This window comes from Thalassophryne amazonica, chromosome 5 (genome assembly GCF_902500255.1).
Source record: "Thalassophryne amazonica chromosome 5, fThaAma1.1, whole genome shotgun sequence".
Lineage (NCBI taxonomy): Eukaryota > Metazoa > Chordata > Actinopteri > Batrachoidiformes > Batrachoididae > Thalassophryne > Thalassophryne amazonica.
In genome coordinates this window covers 118089157-118106262 of record NC_047107.1, presented here as the reverse complement: position 1 = coordinate 118106262, position 17106 = coordinate 118089157, and the positions used below count along the sequence as shown (strand labels likewise).

General features: G+C 40.0%; 1 protein-coding gene across 4 annotated transcripts in view; it reads right to left on the bottom strand.

The window, feature by feature from the left end:
• Positions 1–1704: 1704 nt before the first annotated feature.
• wdfy3 (WD repeat and FYVE domain containing 3) overlaps positions 1705–17106 on the bottom strand; it is a 168797-nt gene continuing 153395 nt past the window's right edge. For all 4 annotated transcript variants that reach the window (XM_034171177.1, XM_034171178.1, XM_034171179.1 and 1 more), the window contains 10 exons: positions 16887–17041; positions 16641–16799; positions 16372–16551; positions 16102–16284; positions 11750–11843; positions 10943–11086; positions 10572–10796; positions 9671–9782; positions 6081–6278; positions 1705–2251 (listed from right to left, as the gene is read on the bottom strand). In XM_034171177.1, the coding sequence (XP_034027068.1) occupies positions 2131–2251; positions 6081–6278; positions 9671–9782; positions 10572–10796; positions 10943–11086; positions 11750–11843; positions 16102–16284; positions 16372–16551; positions 16641–16799; positions 16887–17041 (1571 nt within the window). In that variant the 3' untranslated portion in view covers positions 1705–2130. The remainder of the gene's footprint in view (positions 2252–6080; positions 6279–9670; positions 9783–10571; positions 10797–10942; positions 11087–11749; positions 11844–16101; positions 16285–16371; positions 16552–16640; positions 16800–16886; positions 17042–17106) is intronic.

Here is a 17106-nt window from a genome sequence, read left to right as displayed (position 1 = left end):
TAAAGGATCTTACCGCGTGGGCTCAGGAACACTTCACAAAACCATTGTCAGTTAACACAGTTCGTCACTACATCTACAAGTACAAGTTAAAACTCTGCAAAGCGAAAGCCAAACATCAACAACATCCAGAAATGCCGCCGCCTTCTCTGGGCCCGAGCTCATTTGAAATGGACAGACGCAATGTGGAAAAGTGAGCTGTGGTCTAATGAGTCCACATTTCAAATTGTTTTTGGAAATCATGGACGTTGTGTCCTCCGGACAAAAGAGGAAAAAGACCATCCAGATTGTTACAAGCACAAAGTTCAAAAGCCAGCATCTGTGATGGTATGGGGGTGTGTTAGTGCCCATGGCATGGGCAACTTACACATCTGTGATGGTATGGGGGTGTGTTAGTGCCCATGGTATGTGCAACTTACACATCTGTGATGGCACCATCGATGCTGAAAGGTACATCCAGGTTTTGGAGCAACACATGCTGCCATCCAAGCAACGTCTTTTTCAAGGACGTCTCTGCTTATTTCAGCAAGACAATGCCAAGCCACATTCTGCACGTGTTACAACAGCATGGCTTCGTAGTAAAAGAGTGCGGGTACTAGACTGGTCTGCCTGCAGTCCAGACCTGTCACCCATTGAAAATGTGTGGTGCATTATGAAGCGCAAGATTCGACAACGGAGACCCCGGACTGTTGAACAACTGAAGTCGTACATCAAGCAAGAATGGCAAAGAATTCCACCTACAGAGCTTCAACAATTAGTGTCCTCAGTTCCAAAACGCTTATTGAGTGTTGTGAGAAGGAAAGGTGATGTAACACAGTGGTAAACATACCACTGTCCCAGCTTTTTTGAAACGTGTTGCAGGCATCCATTTCAAAATGACGAAATATTTGCACAAAAACAATAAAGTTTATCAGTTCGAACATTAAATATCTTGTCTTTGTGGTGTATTCAATTGAATATAGGTTGAAGAGAATTTGCAAATCATTGTATTCTGTTTAAATTAACATTTTACACAACGTCCCAACTTCACTGGAATTGGGGTTGTACATCAATGGAAACACACGGACAGATTAACGCCCAAGAATGAGCCTTTAAGGCGCTTTAACAAGCTGTTCTGAAACCAGAGGGTAACCGGTTTGAAACCAGGTTTAAATGGCTCCGTGCTCCCATCTTTGATGGATTACAGATGAGCCAAAAGACTTTAAACAACTTAAACATGTTTTTAAAGGAATTATCGTATTAATTTATTAGCCTGAAAACATGAAAACAAAAAGAAAATCATCTTCTAGCTCTTTATTTCTTTATTTTCTCTGATATGAGATAAAGCGGGTTTGAATATTTCTATATTGTTGGATAACAACATATCAATTTGAATGGGCGACACTTGAGAAATAGTTTTTCCAAATGGCTGCCAATTTTTTTTTTGTTATTTTTTATTACATGATAAATATGCCCCGGAAATTGTTATGTTAAATTCTTTTTTCAAAGAATGACAGTTGCTTTTTTCCTTTAGGGGTTTTATATACATCTATGGTATCCATAAATAAAAAAAAACAAAAAAAACAAACAAACAAAACAACTCAATACCAGGAAAGAATTTGGCCAAAAAAAGTGAAATCGCAATTTGACACTGTGGGCAACACTCATCCAAAATAAATCACATTTTCGTAAACAATAAAATAAAAATAAAATAAAATAAAATGATCATTTTGTTTTGTTTTTTAAAAAAAGCTACATTTGCATAACTAGACATGTTTGTGAATCAATGAACTGACTTCTTGACATTCACATCCCTCCGTGTTCCGAGTAGTTAATCACAATGCCGTGTTACAAGCAACATCTTTCTCCTTGACCTCATTTTTTTGTTCCTCTTTTTTGAGTTCAAAAGGTCAGGCTCAGTATTTACAGTATTAACAAGTTAGTTTGGCTGGAAAGGCGGGTTCATGCCGCTGTCCGCCTCCGAGTGCAGGTCACATGGTTTATTTTTTTCCTCCTATGACAGTCACATGTGGTTACTGGACCTTTGGGATGGGAAAAAGCCGGCGTGTTTTCTGAGGGAGGCGTTTGAGTGTTTGGGGGTGTTGGTGGTGTTTCGAGGCAGATTTGGGGTCAGAGTGTGTTATCTTTCAGAGATCAGTTTCTGGTGCTGTCCTCAACGCTTCGCTCATGTTGCAGGTTGTAGTAACAGTTCTGACAAACTCTCACCGGCGACGAGATCTTCAGCCGTTTGATCTCCGACTGGAAGCGGCTGCACCTGGAAAAACCAAACAAAGTTATCACATGAACAAGTACTGCTGGTTCCCATAGTAACACTGCTTCCTCAGTCAACACCGTAATAAAATGAGGATGTCAAGAAAATGTAAGGATTTAAATTATTTTTCAATAATGTTATGGAACACGTTCATACAACAGATTTGCTTGAAACTTTGGGTTTACTTCACAATAAATGTTATAATATTTGGGACAAACAGTAGAGCCCGGCTAATAAATCGGCAAACTGATATATTCGGCCAATATAAGCTACATGCAAATAAATTGGTATTGGTGCTTATAACAGCAGTCAAATGACAATTAAAAAGAAAACATGAGATGGAAAATCTACTATGGCATGAGTGTTGTTATTACAAAGATTATGCACCAGAAGGCGCACTACAGTTTCCCTTTTGTCGACACAAATTTCTATTTGATTTACTTATATAGTGCCAAATTACAACATAAGACACCCCAAGTTTCCTCATACAGGTCAAGTATGTGGAAAGTATAGGGGAGGCGATGGTCTAGTGGTTAAGGCACTGGGCTTGAGACCAGAAGATCCTCGGTTCAAATCCCAACCTGACTGGAAAACCACTAAGGGCAAGGTCTTTAATCCCCTATTGCTCCCAGTGTGTAGCAGCACCCTCACATCGGGGTGAATGTGAGGCATTATTTGTAAAGCGCTTTGAGCGTCTGATGCAGATGGAAAACACTATGCATTTAATTATGTCACCGCGCACAGCTCACAAAACTACCAAAAACTAGATTAGACAAAAACAGGACAAGGATGAGGTCAGAAATAAGAGCAATCTGAGATTTCTGCCAAGGGTTGACGAGGACTCAAAATAACAGACATGATTCACATCGTGACCCAAAGTTCACCTGGATCCGGATTCCACAACACAATGCAATAATGCACAATGATCCACAATGATTCAACTGATCAAGATGTTCCAATGTGATATTTAATTCACAAGATGAAACAAAATGGTGTCTTCATGATCTTAGTTTTACATCGTGATGTTGTATCCATGAAGCAAGTTTTGACGTAATCCCGAAAAGTCTACAAAGTGAAATCCTGATTCTGAATCTGGATCCAGATCACCTCCAAAATTTAATGGAGTCTTCCAAGGCCTAATACCAATGTGTGGTGAAAATGTGTTAAGTAGTTTTGATGTAATCCTCAAAATCTGACAAAGTGAAGTGTACAAATTGAAATCCTGATCCAGAATCCAGAACTGGATCACCTCCAAACTTCTTCCATACCCTAATATCTACCTGTGGTAAAAATCTGGTGAGAATCCGCGAAGTAGTTTTGACGCAATCCTTAAAAGCCTATATAAAGTAAAACTTGATCCAGAATCTGGATCCGGATCACCTCCAAAATTCAGTGGAGTCTTCCATGCCCTAATATCTATTTGTGATAAAAATCTGGTGAGAATCCGCAAAGTAGTTTTGACGTAATCCTCAAAAGCCTATATAAAGTGAAATCTTGATCTAGAATCCGGATCATCTCTAAGATTTAATGAAGTCTCCCACGGCCTAATATCTATCAATGGTGAAAATTTCATCAAAATCTGTGCAGTAGTTTTGAACACAGAAACAAATAAGGAGGTGATGGTCTAGTGGTTAAAGTGTTCAGATCCTCAGTTCAAATCCCAGCCTGACTGTAAAATCACTAAGGGCCCTTGGGAAAGGTCCTTAGGTGTGGCGTGTGAGTACCTTGTATGGTACCTCATACGGGGTGAATGTGAGGCATTATTTGTAAAGCACTTTGAGCGTCTGATGCAGATGGAAAAGCGCTATATAAATGCAGTCCATTTACCATTTCAATAAATAAATGCCTATGATTTTGTTACGTCCTTGATGGACGTAACGAAGTGACTGCAGAGGGAGACAAAGAAATTATCTGAGTTCATGGTAAGTTTGTTAGTTGAGATGTGAAATATACAGTAGTGTTCAGAATAATAGTAGTGCTATGTGACTAAAAAGATTAATCCAGGTTTTGAGTATATTTCTTATTGTTACATGGGAAACAAGGTACCAGTAGATTCAGTAGATTCTCATAAATCCAACAAGACCAAGAATTCATGATATGCACACTCTTAAGGCTATGAAATTGGGCTATTAGTAAAAAAAAAAGAAAGTAGAAAAGGGGGTGTTCACAATAATACTAGTGTGGCATTCAGTCAGTGAGTTCGTCAATTTTGTGGAAGAAACAGGTGTGAATCAGGTGTCCCCTATTTAAGGATGAAGCCAGCACCTGTTGAACATGCTTTTCTCTTTGAAAGCCTGAGGAAAACGGGACATTCAAGACACTGTTCAGAAGAACAGCGTAGTTTGATTAAAAAGTTGACTGGAGAGGGGAAAACATATATGCAGGTGCAAAAAATTATAGGCTGTTCATCTACAATGATCTCCAATGCTTTAAAATGGACAAAAAAAAAAACAGACGCGTGGAAGAAAACAGAAAACAACTATCAAAATAGATAGAAGAATAACCAGAATGGCAAAGGCTCACCCATTGATCAGCTCCAGGATGATCACCTGTAAGTGCTGTGAAAGTTAGAAGACACCTGTGTGAAGCTAATTTATATGCAAGAATCCCCCGCAAAGTCCCTCTGTTAAATAAAAGACCTGCAGAAGAGGTTAGAATTTGCCAAAGAACACATCAACTGGCCTAAAGAGAAATGGAGGAATATTTTGTGGACTGATGAGAGGAAAACTGTTCTTTTTGGGTCCAAGGGCCGCAGACAGTTTGTGAGACAACCCCCAAACTCTGAATTCAAGCCACAGTTCACAGTGAAGACAGTGAAGCATGGTGGTGCAAGCATCATGACATGGGCATGTTTCTCCTACTATGGTGTTGGGCCTATATATCGCATACATGGATATATAGGCCATGATATATATCCAGAATATATATCATGGATCAGTTTGGATATGTCAAAATACTTGAAGAGGTCATGTTGCTTTATGCTGAAGAGGACATGCCCTTGAAATGGGTGTTTCAACAAGACAATGACCCCAAGCACACTAGTAAATGAGCAAAATCTTGGTTCCAAACCAACAAAATTAATCCTCACAGATGTGAAGAAATCATGAAAAACTATGGTTATACAACTAAATACTAGTTTAGTGATTCACAGGATTGCTAAAAAAGCAGTTTGAACATAATAGTTTTGAGTTTGTAGCGTCAACAGCAGATGCTACTGTTATTGTGAACACCCCCTTTTCTACTTTTTTTTTTTTACTAATAGCCCAATTTCATAGCCTTAAGAGTGTGCATATCATGAACGCCTGCTCTTGCTGGATTTGTGAGAATCTACTGAATCTACTGGTACCTTGTTTCCCATGTAACAATAAGAAATATACTCAAAACCTGGATTAATCTTTTTAGTCACATAGCACCACTATTATTCTGAACACTACTGTATAACAGGATTTTTGGGCTCATGAAACATCAAAATCTGTATCGGTATGAAAAATTCTGCATTGGTCAGGTTCTAGAGAACAGATGCTGTTTTACTACGGAGCAAAAATCTGCTGAAACTGTTCAGACTGCTCTAGAAATGGGTACCAGTACCTCTGAAATTTTATATCAGAATAATGCTGTTTTGTTGATGTTGTTGTTTTTGTTATTTTTAAGATCCTAACCTAATTACCAAAATTTGCTTCTGGCACACAATTTTTATGGAAGATGTGCAAAATCAGGGTGGAGTTGGCACATAATCAAAACAATCTGACGGTGCAGGACGCTGGACGTGTTGAGCCTCAGGAGACACTGAACGCCTCAAGCCACTGGAGGTGCAGCATTGTAGTTTTCTTACTTCTGGCAGAAGAGCTGGCCGCAGTTTCTGCAGTGGTGGCGCCGCTCAGTGAGGGAGAAGCGCACGGTGCAGCCGGAGCAGCTGTCCACCACCTCGTCCTTCACCCAGTGGTCGGCCGCCGAGCGACCCGGCTGGTCGCTGACTGACCAGCTGAAGATGCGGCCGCGCCCATCACCCACCAGGATCTTACTGTGATCCCTATGCAGAGGAGGGCGGGGTCACGTACAACAGGAAGGAGGCAAGGAAGGAAAAAAAGGATACAAAGGAAGGGAAGAAGAAGAATTCAATAAGGAGTCTTGAAAATATAAATCATTTTTAATCCATTTAATCATCTAAAAACATATATGTGAAGATTTGGACAAACTGCAGCTTTTTTTTATTGGGCAACATTTCAGCAAATGTCACTCAGGCATTTGCGCGCCTTTTGTTGAATTTGTAACCACAAATCAACAACCTCAAAGGTCATGTGATAGCATTAGGGCTGCAGCTATCGAATGTTTTTGGAATCAAATATTCTATCTATTATTTTATCGATTAATCGAGTAATCAGATAAAAAGTACCTTTGTGTCTTTAAACAATATCAGTAGAGGCAGGGGTCTCCCTAAAGCAGTGGCACAATGTTGCTGTGCCATCATGCAGATTTTTTAAGTTTAGGGTGATCCCTCTCTCTGTTTTGCCGGGTTATTATTTATTTTTTCATATTAAGAGTTTTAGAGCTTTGCCAAACCATAAGCCCAGGCTGTCTGTGAAATCTACAGTGTGCATTCTTTTTTCCTTCTTATTGCATATTTCATTTGCACTTTTTTTTACTGTGATTTATTCTGTGTTTAATGCATATTTCTACATGCCGTACAGAGTGTAGCTCAAACTAAAGTCAAATTATTTGTTTTCTCTGGATACTTGGCGAATAACACAGCCTTTGAAAAACAGCTGTGGATTGCAGCGTTTCCACAAAAGCTGCCTGTTGTTATAAACTCTTACCAAATCTGAATTAAACCTTTTTTTAATCATTAAACATGACTCATTTAAAGTGTGCGTCCTTTCGCTTCATCTGCAGAGGTGGAGAACGGCCAGTGGAGCAAAACATGTTTTTTTTAAAAATATATACAAACACACTGCTTCACTTTAAATGCGCAATAAGACGTTTCAGACGATCCACGCGGACCCTTTCTCTTAAAAGGCTTTATTTTACTCAGCATGTGGCATTGCAAACTTGTAGCATCACCTGCTACATTGATTAGCGCTATGGACTTCTTCTGTGTTTTTTGTGAGAGCGTTACAGCGCCACAGCTGTGCTACAGCTTTAAACGAAGCCTCGAGGCAAATTCTTTGCCTCGAGGCTTTTTTGTAATCAAATTATTTTCTAATCAAATTATTCAAATTACTCGAAGAATCGTTTAAGCCCTAGACAGCATGTATTTCCTGTTTTCCAATGACTGGTGATGAAATTCAGGCCTTAGCCTGCTAACATTAGCCTGTACATAGCTTGTTGTCCATTTGGCTGCTCCTGTTTCATTCGGTGTTGCCATAGCGGATACAGCTAGATCCGCATGGGTATTTGGCACAAGTTTTACGCCGGATGCCCTGACACAACTCCAGTTTTACTCGGAGAAACACACACAGGTGCTGATGTTCCAAAGATGTCTCCCATCCAAGTACAAACCGGGTCCCGCACTGCTTAGCTTCTGAGATGTGACGGGATCAGTCTAAGATTAACATGCCTGCTAAGATTAACGTGAGTGTACCCGTTAGCTCATTCTTGTTCATTCATCATTAGTGTGGGCCGAGTGCCGTTTAATCTAATTTTGCTTTTATTCTAAATAATATTTTAATCAAATTTCAGTTCTTTAAAATCTAATACTGTTTTAATGTAATTCCATGTTTAATCTAAATCATCTTTTAATCTAATTGTTTTAATCTAATTCCATTTTAATTTGATTACATATTTAATCTAATTCCTATTTAAAGCTGATTCCATTTTTAATACAATTCCAATTTTAATCTAATTCATTTTTAAATCTAATCCTGTTTTTATTCTAAATAATCTTTTAATCTAATTCCATTTTTTCATCTAACTCTGTTTTAATGTAATTCCATTTTTAATCTAGATCATCTAAAAGCCTAATTGTTTTAATCTACTTCCATTTTAATATTATTATATTTTTAATCTAATTCATTTTTTAATCTCATTCCATTTTAGTACAATTCCAATTTTAGTATAATTCCAATTTTAGTACAATTCCAATTTTAATGTAATTATGTTTTTATTCTAAATAATATTTTAATCTAGTACTAGGAAAACAGGCGTTTTTGATCTTCAAATGGTAAGAAAATGAAAAAGCAAAAAAGAGCTATTTTGTGTGAAAACCTCAGGAAGACCACGCCTGCACTCAGCAATTGAACATCCAGGCCTCAATGCCGACATAGATTTCTCTCCATACTTATGATATATGTATCTTGTGATCCAGATTGTTCAGGGTGGTGCCCGCCCTGTTTTAATGGGGTTTATCACTTGAGTTATTGCATTATATATACTTTAATCAACTGTATTATATAGTATTATATTGTACATAGACTATACTGTATTGTATTTTGTGTTTTGTCTTTCCATTGTTGTTGTTCTAAAAATGCACTTCTAATCTCCTCCAATTATCTGAGTGCAGGCGTGTACTAGCTTCCTCCTTATTAAAGGAGGCCCGTGACACCTGTGTAAAACCTGTTTGATATCCTGAAGAAGGCCATGCTGGGTCGAAACGCGTTGGTGCGTATTTTAATTATATAGCCATGCCACAATAAAAGCTTTTTAATTTAATTTTCTCAGAGTGCCTTGGAGTTTTGTTTTTGGTCTTCCTGAGGTTTTCACACAAAATAGCTCTTTTTTGCTTTTTCATTTTCTTACCATTTGAAGATCAAAAAACGCCTGTTTTCCTAGCACCCCTATCTCCAATTGAGCACCTGTGCATAAAGATTTTTGAAAATACTTTTTGATTCACAATTTGTGGACCCACGCAGCACTCCTTTTTCAATTTTAATATTTTAATCTAATTCTCTTTTAATCAAATTCCATTTTTAAAACAAATCCTTTTTTAATCTAATTGTTTTAATCCAATTCATTTTTAAACAAATTCTGTTTTTATTCTAAATAATCTTTTAATCTAAACCCATTTTAATGCAATTCATTTTCAATCTCATTCTGTTTTTAATTCAATTCATATTTTATTCTAATTCTGTTCTTAATCTAATTCTTTAAATATAATTCCATGTTTAATCCAAATCTGTTTTTATTCTAATACTGTTTTTAACATAATTAATCTTTTATTCTACTTCATTTGAATAGTGTTTCTGTCGTATCTCATTTGTCTCAATCTGGACGAACAGGTCTTTGACTTGACATCATGTCAAATATTATCAAGCGAGCTTCAGGCTGCAATGTCGCACCAGGAGGGGGAGTCGTGGACTCTGACACACTTCATGCTACAGGATCCGGGCATAAGCACCAATACAGACGGGTCTCAGGGCCCAACTCCCCCTCATACAGACACAGACAATTCAAAAGTGAGACTGGATGAGAACAGGAAGGCTGTCTTACTTGGAGATGGCAAGAGAGGTGATCTCGGCAGGGTGAGCGTTGTCCTTACGGTCAAACGCTGTGTGCATGGTGAGTTTGCTCCGGAACACCAGCTGGCTTTCCCATCTGTAGCCTGGAAAGACAGAATAAACCGGATTTTTAAAAACATGATAAATCATCAACCAAAAACACGACAACAGGAACAAACCACAAATTAGCCGCTAACACCCTTATTCCACAGGACACCATTCTATTACAATCCCCCACAATCCAGAAAAAGTGAAAAACAGGATGAAACTGCTTACGCGGCATGCCTCCTATCAGGCTGCCTTGTAAAGTGCAGACCAGGCAACTGCCGGGCTTATAAAGTGCATACCTGGCAGCCTGCTTGAAAACGAAAGTAAAGCTGCACCCAGCATCAAAGTTTTACCCCGATGAAGCACAATCAACCAAGTATCCCGCTGTACTCACTAGGACTACCCTGCTGAAAGATGTCTGAACATGACTGAGGCTGTTAAAACTACAAATGCCCAGAAGTGACCGCGTAATGACAAAGATTTTTGCGAAATGGGGTGAAATTTTTGAAGAGCTCGAAAATTTGACCCTGATTTCAAAACTGGTGCCGATGATGGCCTAAGTACTGTGTATACCAAGCTTCTTTAAGATTGACAAAAAATGGATCAAGAACTTACTAAGGAGTTACTGTGATGCTTCAAAACACTCCCTGATTTGCTATTTGGGATGAAGTGGGAAGGAAAAGTGCCTGTGGAATAAGGGTATAATAAGTTAAGGAAAAGCAAAAAAATTACAGTGGTTTTTTTTGTCTTAATCCTTAACTTGTTATTGGATTATTCACTTGTTCAGAAAACACAAAATAACAACACTCTGCCAAATTAAAAAAAAAATTAAGTGATACGCCCACCTGCCCTGAGCTGATTGTAGGTCCGTGCCTCCGCCACGGCCGGATGCAGCGGCTGGGGCATGGAGCCCTGGCCTGGGTGAGGTTGGTGGCCCCTGGTTTGGCTCTCAGAGTAATTGACAAACACAAAGCCGTCCTTCTCGTCAATGCTGAGGGTGTCTGACCAGCGGTGCGAGTCATCAGAACCGCTGTCCATTGAGCAGGAAGCTCCGGTTCTGCCTGAAGGTCCTTAAAGATATTAAAATCCGACTCAAAGACTCTGAATCATGAAACAGTTGTACATTTAAACATTTGAACTCCTTGCGATTTTTGTCCCATCCTTCTGTATGCATGCAATGACAATTATTTTTAGAAGACATGACATGCTGCTGAACCTCTGGGCCGGTGGACGGCACTGCCTGGCTGGCTGCCTCCTCCTGTTGACGGATTGCGTGGCACTTTGGGCTCCTGGCTCAGACTGGGCTCATCGGCGTCTGACTCACTGCTGTCTTCATCACCATTATGACTCTCGCTGCCCTCTTCAGGTCATACCACCATTTAAAAAAATTCAGATTATCATAATAATAATAATGACAACTGATTTTAACACTCAACTTTTCCAAGAACACAAAACAGAAAAAAAATACCGAGATGGGAAGAAGAGTCTTACATGCAGAAAAATATGAACTTTGATAGATATTTGAAGAAAATTTTGTCAAATAATTAGAGTCCGACCGATATATATCAGCCGATATGAGCCTTGCCCCCAATGTATCGGGATCTGTGTTACTGTTGCTGATAGGAAAGCTTATTTTACATTTTTATTTTATTTTATATAAATTCATTTTACAAAAAAAAAAATGCAATAAAACACTTTGGATATTGTAAATGGTGGTTTTACATAGTTACTCCAGCAGAGAGTGCGCGGACAGCATCCTTTACAATGTTGTCGAGCGTTGCTGGGACCCCATCACCCCTTGATTAACTACAAGACACATATCGTTCATTTTCAATCAGAGGGGCATTTTATAACAAGATACAAGTGGGTGCTATGGCACCAGCTAGGTGGGGCCAGAACAGGTATTTTGTATATAATCGTGAATTTTTTAAATCCTTAATGTCAGTATGGTATCAGCTCCCAATAAAACCCATATCGGTCGGGCTCTACTATTAAGTCACACACTGTCTCTCGTCCAACTCACCGATCTTTTCCTCTCCACAACAGTCGGGAACATCGGGCTCTATTGGCTCTGGCACAGGGGTTTCTGGGACTTGGAGGAACTCCATTCTCCAGAACTACAAGGAAAGTTCCATTAAGCAACATTTAACGAACTTTAATCTTAACGCAAATAACTTATCACTCTAAATTAATCATTCCATAAAAGAACTCAAGCCAAACTCTGATCAAGGCAACTTTTGGCGTCTACTGCAGGAAACAGCGCCACCTAGAAATTAAATGATATGCTTTTTTAAGGGGTGGGGGGGGGGGGCATCTTCATAATGGAGTCCTGTAGATACTTACCACATTTAGCTTTGATCAATCAATCAATCAATTTTTTTTATATAGCGCCAAATCAGAACAAACAGTTGCCCCAAGGCGCTTTATATTGTAAGGCAAGGCCATACAATAATTATGTAAAACCCCAACGGTCAAAACGACCCCCTGTGAGCAAGCACTTGGCTACAGTGGGAAGGAAAAACTCCCTTTTAACAGGAAGAAACCTCCAGCAGAACCAGGCTCAGGGAGGGGCAGTCTTCTGCTGGGACTGGTTGGGGCTGAGGGAGAGAACCAGGAAAAAGACATGCTGTGGAGGGGAGCAGAGATCGATCACTAATGATTAAATGCAGAGTGGTGCATACAGAGCAAAAAGAGAAAGAAACAGTGCATCATGGGAACCCCCCAGCAGTCTACGTCTATAGCAGCATAACTAAGGGATGGTTCAGGGTCACCTGATCCAGCCCTAACTATAAGCTTTAGCAAAAAGGAAAGTTTTAAGCCTAATCTTAAAAGTGGAGAGGGTGTCTGTCTCCCTGATCTGAATTGGGAGCTGGTTCCACAGGAGAGGAGCCTGAAAGCTGAAGGCTCTGCCTCCCATTCTACTCTTACAAACCCTAGGAACTACAAGTAAGCCTGCAGTCTGAGAGCGAAGCGCTCTATTGGGGTGATATGGTACTACGAGGTCCCTAAGATAAGATGGGACCTGATTATTCAAAACCTTATAAGTAAGAAGAAGAATTTTAAATTCTATTCTAGAATTAACAGGAAGCCAATGAAGAGAGGCCAATATGGGTGAGATATGCTCTCTCCTTCTAGTCCCCGTCAGTACTCTAGCTGCAGCATTTTGAATTAACTGAAGGCTTTTTAGGGAACTTTTAGGACAACCTGATAATAATGAATTACAATAGTCCAGCCTAGAGGAAATAAATGCATGAATTAGTTTTTCAGCATCACTCTGAGACAAGACCTTTCTGATTTTAGAGATATTGCGTAAATGCAAAAAAGCAGTCCTACATATTTGTTTAATATGCGCTTTGAATGACATATCCTGATCAAAAATGACTCCAAGATTTCTCACAGTATTACTAGAGGTCAGGGTAATGCCATCCAGAGTAAGGATCTGGTTAGACACCATGTTTCTAAGATTTGTGGGGCCAAGTACAATAACTTCAGTTTTATCTGAGTTTAAAAGCAGGAAATTAGAGGTCATCCATGTCTTTATGTCTGTAAGACAATCCTGCAGTTTAGCTAATTGGTGTGTGTCCTCTGGCTTCATGGATAGATAAAGCTGGGTATCATCTGCGTAACAATGAAAATTTAAGCAATACCGTCTAATAATACTGCCTAAGGGAAGCATGTATAAAGTGAATAAAATTGGTCCTAGCACAGAACCTTGAGGAACTCCATAATTAACTTTAGTCTGTGAAGAAGATTCCCCATTTACATGAACAAATTGTAATCTATTAGACAAATATGATTCAAACCACCGCAGCGCAGTGCCTTTAATACCTATGGCATGCTCTAATCTCTGTAATAAAATTTTATGGTCAACAGTATCAAAAGCAGCACTGAGGTCTAACAGAACAAGCACAGAGATGAGTCCACTGTCCGAGGCCATAAGAAGATCATTTGTAACCTTCACTAATGCTGTTTCTGTACTATGATGAATTCTAAAACCTGACTGAAACTCTTCAAATAGACCATTCCTCTGCAGATGATCAGTTAGCTGTTTTACAACTACCCTTTCAAGAATTTTTGAGAGAAAAGGAAGGTTGGAGATTGGCCTATAATTAGCTAAGATAGCTGGGTCAAGTGATGGCTTTTTAAGTAATGGTTTAATTACTGCCACCTTAAAAGCCTGTGGTACATAGCCAACTAACAAAGATAGATTGATCATATTTAAGATCAAAGCATTAAATAATGGTAGGGCTTCCTTGAGCAGCCTGGTAGGAATGGGGTCTAATAGACATGTTGATGGTTTGGAGGAAGTAATTAATGAAAATAACTCAGACAGAACAATCGGAGAGAAAGAGTCTAACCAAATACGGGCATCACTGAAAGCAGCCAAAGATAACGATATGTCTTTGGGATGGTTGTGAGTAATTTTTTCTCTAACAGTTAAAATTTTATTAGCAAAGAAAGTCATGAAGTCATTACTAGTTAAAGTTAAAGGAATACTCGTCTCAATAGAGCTCTGACTCTGTCAGCCTGGCTACAGTGCTGAAAAGAAACCTGGGGTTGTTCTTATTTTCTTCAATTAGTGATGAGTAGTAAGATGTCCTAGCTTTACGGAGGGCTTTTTTATAGAGCAACAGACTCTTTTTCCAGGCTAAGTGAAGATCTTCTAAATTAGTGAGACGCCATTTCCTCTCCAACTTACGGGTTATCTGCTTTAAGCTACGAGTTTGAGAGTTATACCACGGAGTCAGGCACTTCTGATTTAAAGCTCTCTTTTTTTAGAGGAGCTACAGCATCCAAAGTTGTCTTCAATGAGGATGTAAAACTATTGACGAGATACTCTATCTCACTTACAGAGTTTAGGTAGCTACTCTGCACTGTGTTGGTATATGGCATTAGAGAACATAAAGAAGGAATCATATCCTTAAACCTAGTTACAGCGCTTTCTGAAAGACTTCTAGTGTAATGAAACTTATTCCCCACTGCTGGGTAGTCCATCAGAGTAAATGTAAATGTTATTAAGAAATGATCAGACAGAAGGGAGTTTTCAGGGAATACTGTTAAGTCTTCTATTTCCATACCATAAGTCAGAACAAGATCTAAGATATGATTAAAGTGGTGGGTGGACTCATTTACTTTTTGAGCAAAGCCAATAGAGTCTAATAATAGATTAAATGCAGTGTTGAGGCTGTCATTCTCAGCATCTGTGTGGATGTTAAAATCACCCACTATAATTATCTTATCTGAGCTAAGCACTAAGTCAGACAAAAGGTCTGAAAATTCACAGAGAAACTCACAGTAACGACCAGGTGGACGATAGATAATAACAAATAAAACTGGTTTTTGGGTCTTCCAATTTGGATGGACAAGACTAAGAGTCAAGCTTTCAAATGAATTAAAGCTCTGTCTGGGTTTTTGATTAATTAATAAGCTGGAATGGAAGATTGCTGCTAATCCTCCGCCCCGGCCCGTGCTACGAGCATTCTGACAGTTAGTGTGACTCGGGGGTGTTGACTCATTTAAACTAACATATTCATCCTGCTGTAACCAGGTGTCTGTAAGGCAGAATAAATCAATATGTTGATCAATTATTATATCATTTACCAACAGGGACTTAGAAGAGAGAGACCTAATGTTTAATAGACCACATTTAACTGTTTTAGTCTGTGGTGCAGTTGAAGGTGCTATATTATTTTTTCTTTTTGAATTTTTATGCTTAAATAGATTTTTGCTGGTTATTGGTAGTCTGGGAGCAGGCACCGTCTCTACGGGGATGGGGTAATGAGGGGATGGCAAGGGGAGAGAAGCTGCAGAGAGGTGTGTAAGACTACAACTCTGCTTCCTGGTCCCAACCCTGGATAGTCACGGTTTGGAGGATTTAAGAAAATTGGCCAGATTTCTAGAAATGAGAGCTGCGCCATCCAAAGTGGGATGGATGCCGTCTCTCCTAACAAGACCAGGTTTTCCCCAGAAACTTTGCCAATTATCTATGAAGCCCACCTCATTTTTTGGACACCACTCAGACAGCCAGCAATTTGATATATCAAAGCGGTACTGAGATATGACCTCATTTACTATTGGGCAGGTTTGCTACCAATTGGCAAAAGGTTTGAAAAATTAGTTTAAGATATGGACATGAAGTTGCAGGCTTTTGCCTCAAAAAAAAAAAAAAAAAAAGCATTCCTCCACCAAGGCTGAATAGTAAATATATTTATGTAGTTTACAAATACCAAGCTTGTCTATCTGGCTGGCTGCCATCTAGAACCCACGGTGGTTCTGAATGCAGTGAAGCATGGCACCGGCGCATCCTCCCATGCATACAGAGATATAACATAAAGACATAAAGTGCTCTGATGACGATAAAATATGTTTTGTTACCCTGACGACGCCGTCGGAGTGTCCGGTGACAATGACGTTCTGCGTGTCCCACTCGTTCATCTCGGACACGCAGCAGCACAGGATCTGCTGGCTGCGGCCCGTGAAGGTGTTGGCGCTGGAGATGGGGCTGCCGTTGATGCTCCACATGTGGATGTAAGTGCCAGCACAGGAAATGATGTCGCCCTGCAGACACAGTTTATCCGTTTAACACCAAACATGCTCAGACAGCGCCACCTAAAGGTTATGATGAGAAGTATGTGTGTAATGCACCGTCAGTTCATTGATGCACAGCGCAGAGACGGGTGCTCGATGCCCCCTGAGCTGTGTGACAAAGGACAGGTTGTTCAGGTCCCATATGATGCAGGTTCGATCCCGTGAGCCGCTGACAATGATGTGATATGCCGTCGACGCGGTCAGACATGTGACTGCATCCGTGTGACCCAGTAATGCCTGTAGCACAATGAAGACGAGAAAAATGAAGAGTGGAGGAGGCAAAAGCATCAGCACAAAGCCTCATGTGGGAAACGGTGCTGCTTTACCTGTTTGAGGGCCAGAGACTTGTTCCGCTCCTTGGAGGTGCCGGTCTCCCACACACAGATGGCGGTACTGGTTCCACCGGTGATAACCAGCTTTGGGTTGGGGCAGATCGCGCAGAGATTCTGGCCCCACTCCGACAGACACTCGTAGACGACTGCCACCTGAAACCACATGGATCAGATGTGAGCTGCAGACAGGGTCTGAAGATTTACTCTGACACAGGCTGCGAGGAAAAACCTGCAACTGACCTTATCAGACTCATAGTTAGCCAAGCGGCAGCTGAGGTCGGCGTAGCCCCAGGCGAAGGTTTTACTCCATGCTGGGGGAACCAGAACTTTGTTTAGCTCCACAGCCAGGATGCCCTTGTCGGTGCAGACAATCTGGCCCACGGGCTCCTTCAGCTCTGAAAGTGCAAAGACAAGAGAGGACCCCAAATAACACCACACAACTACAGCAAGCGCCACATGA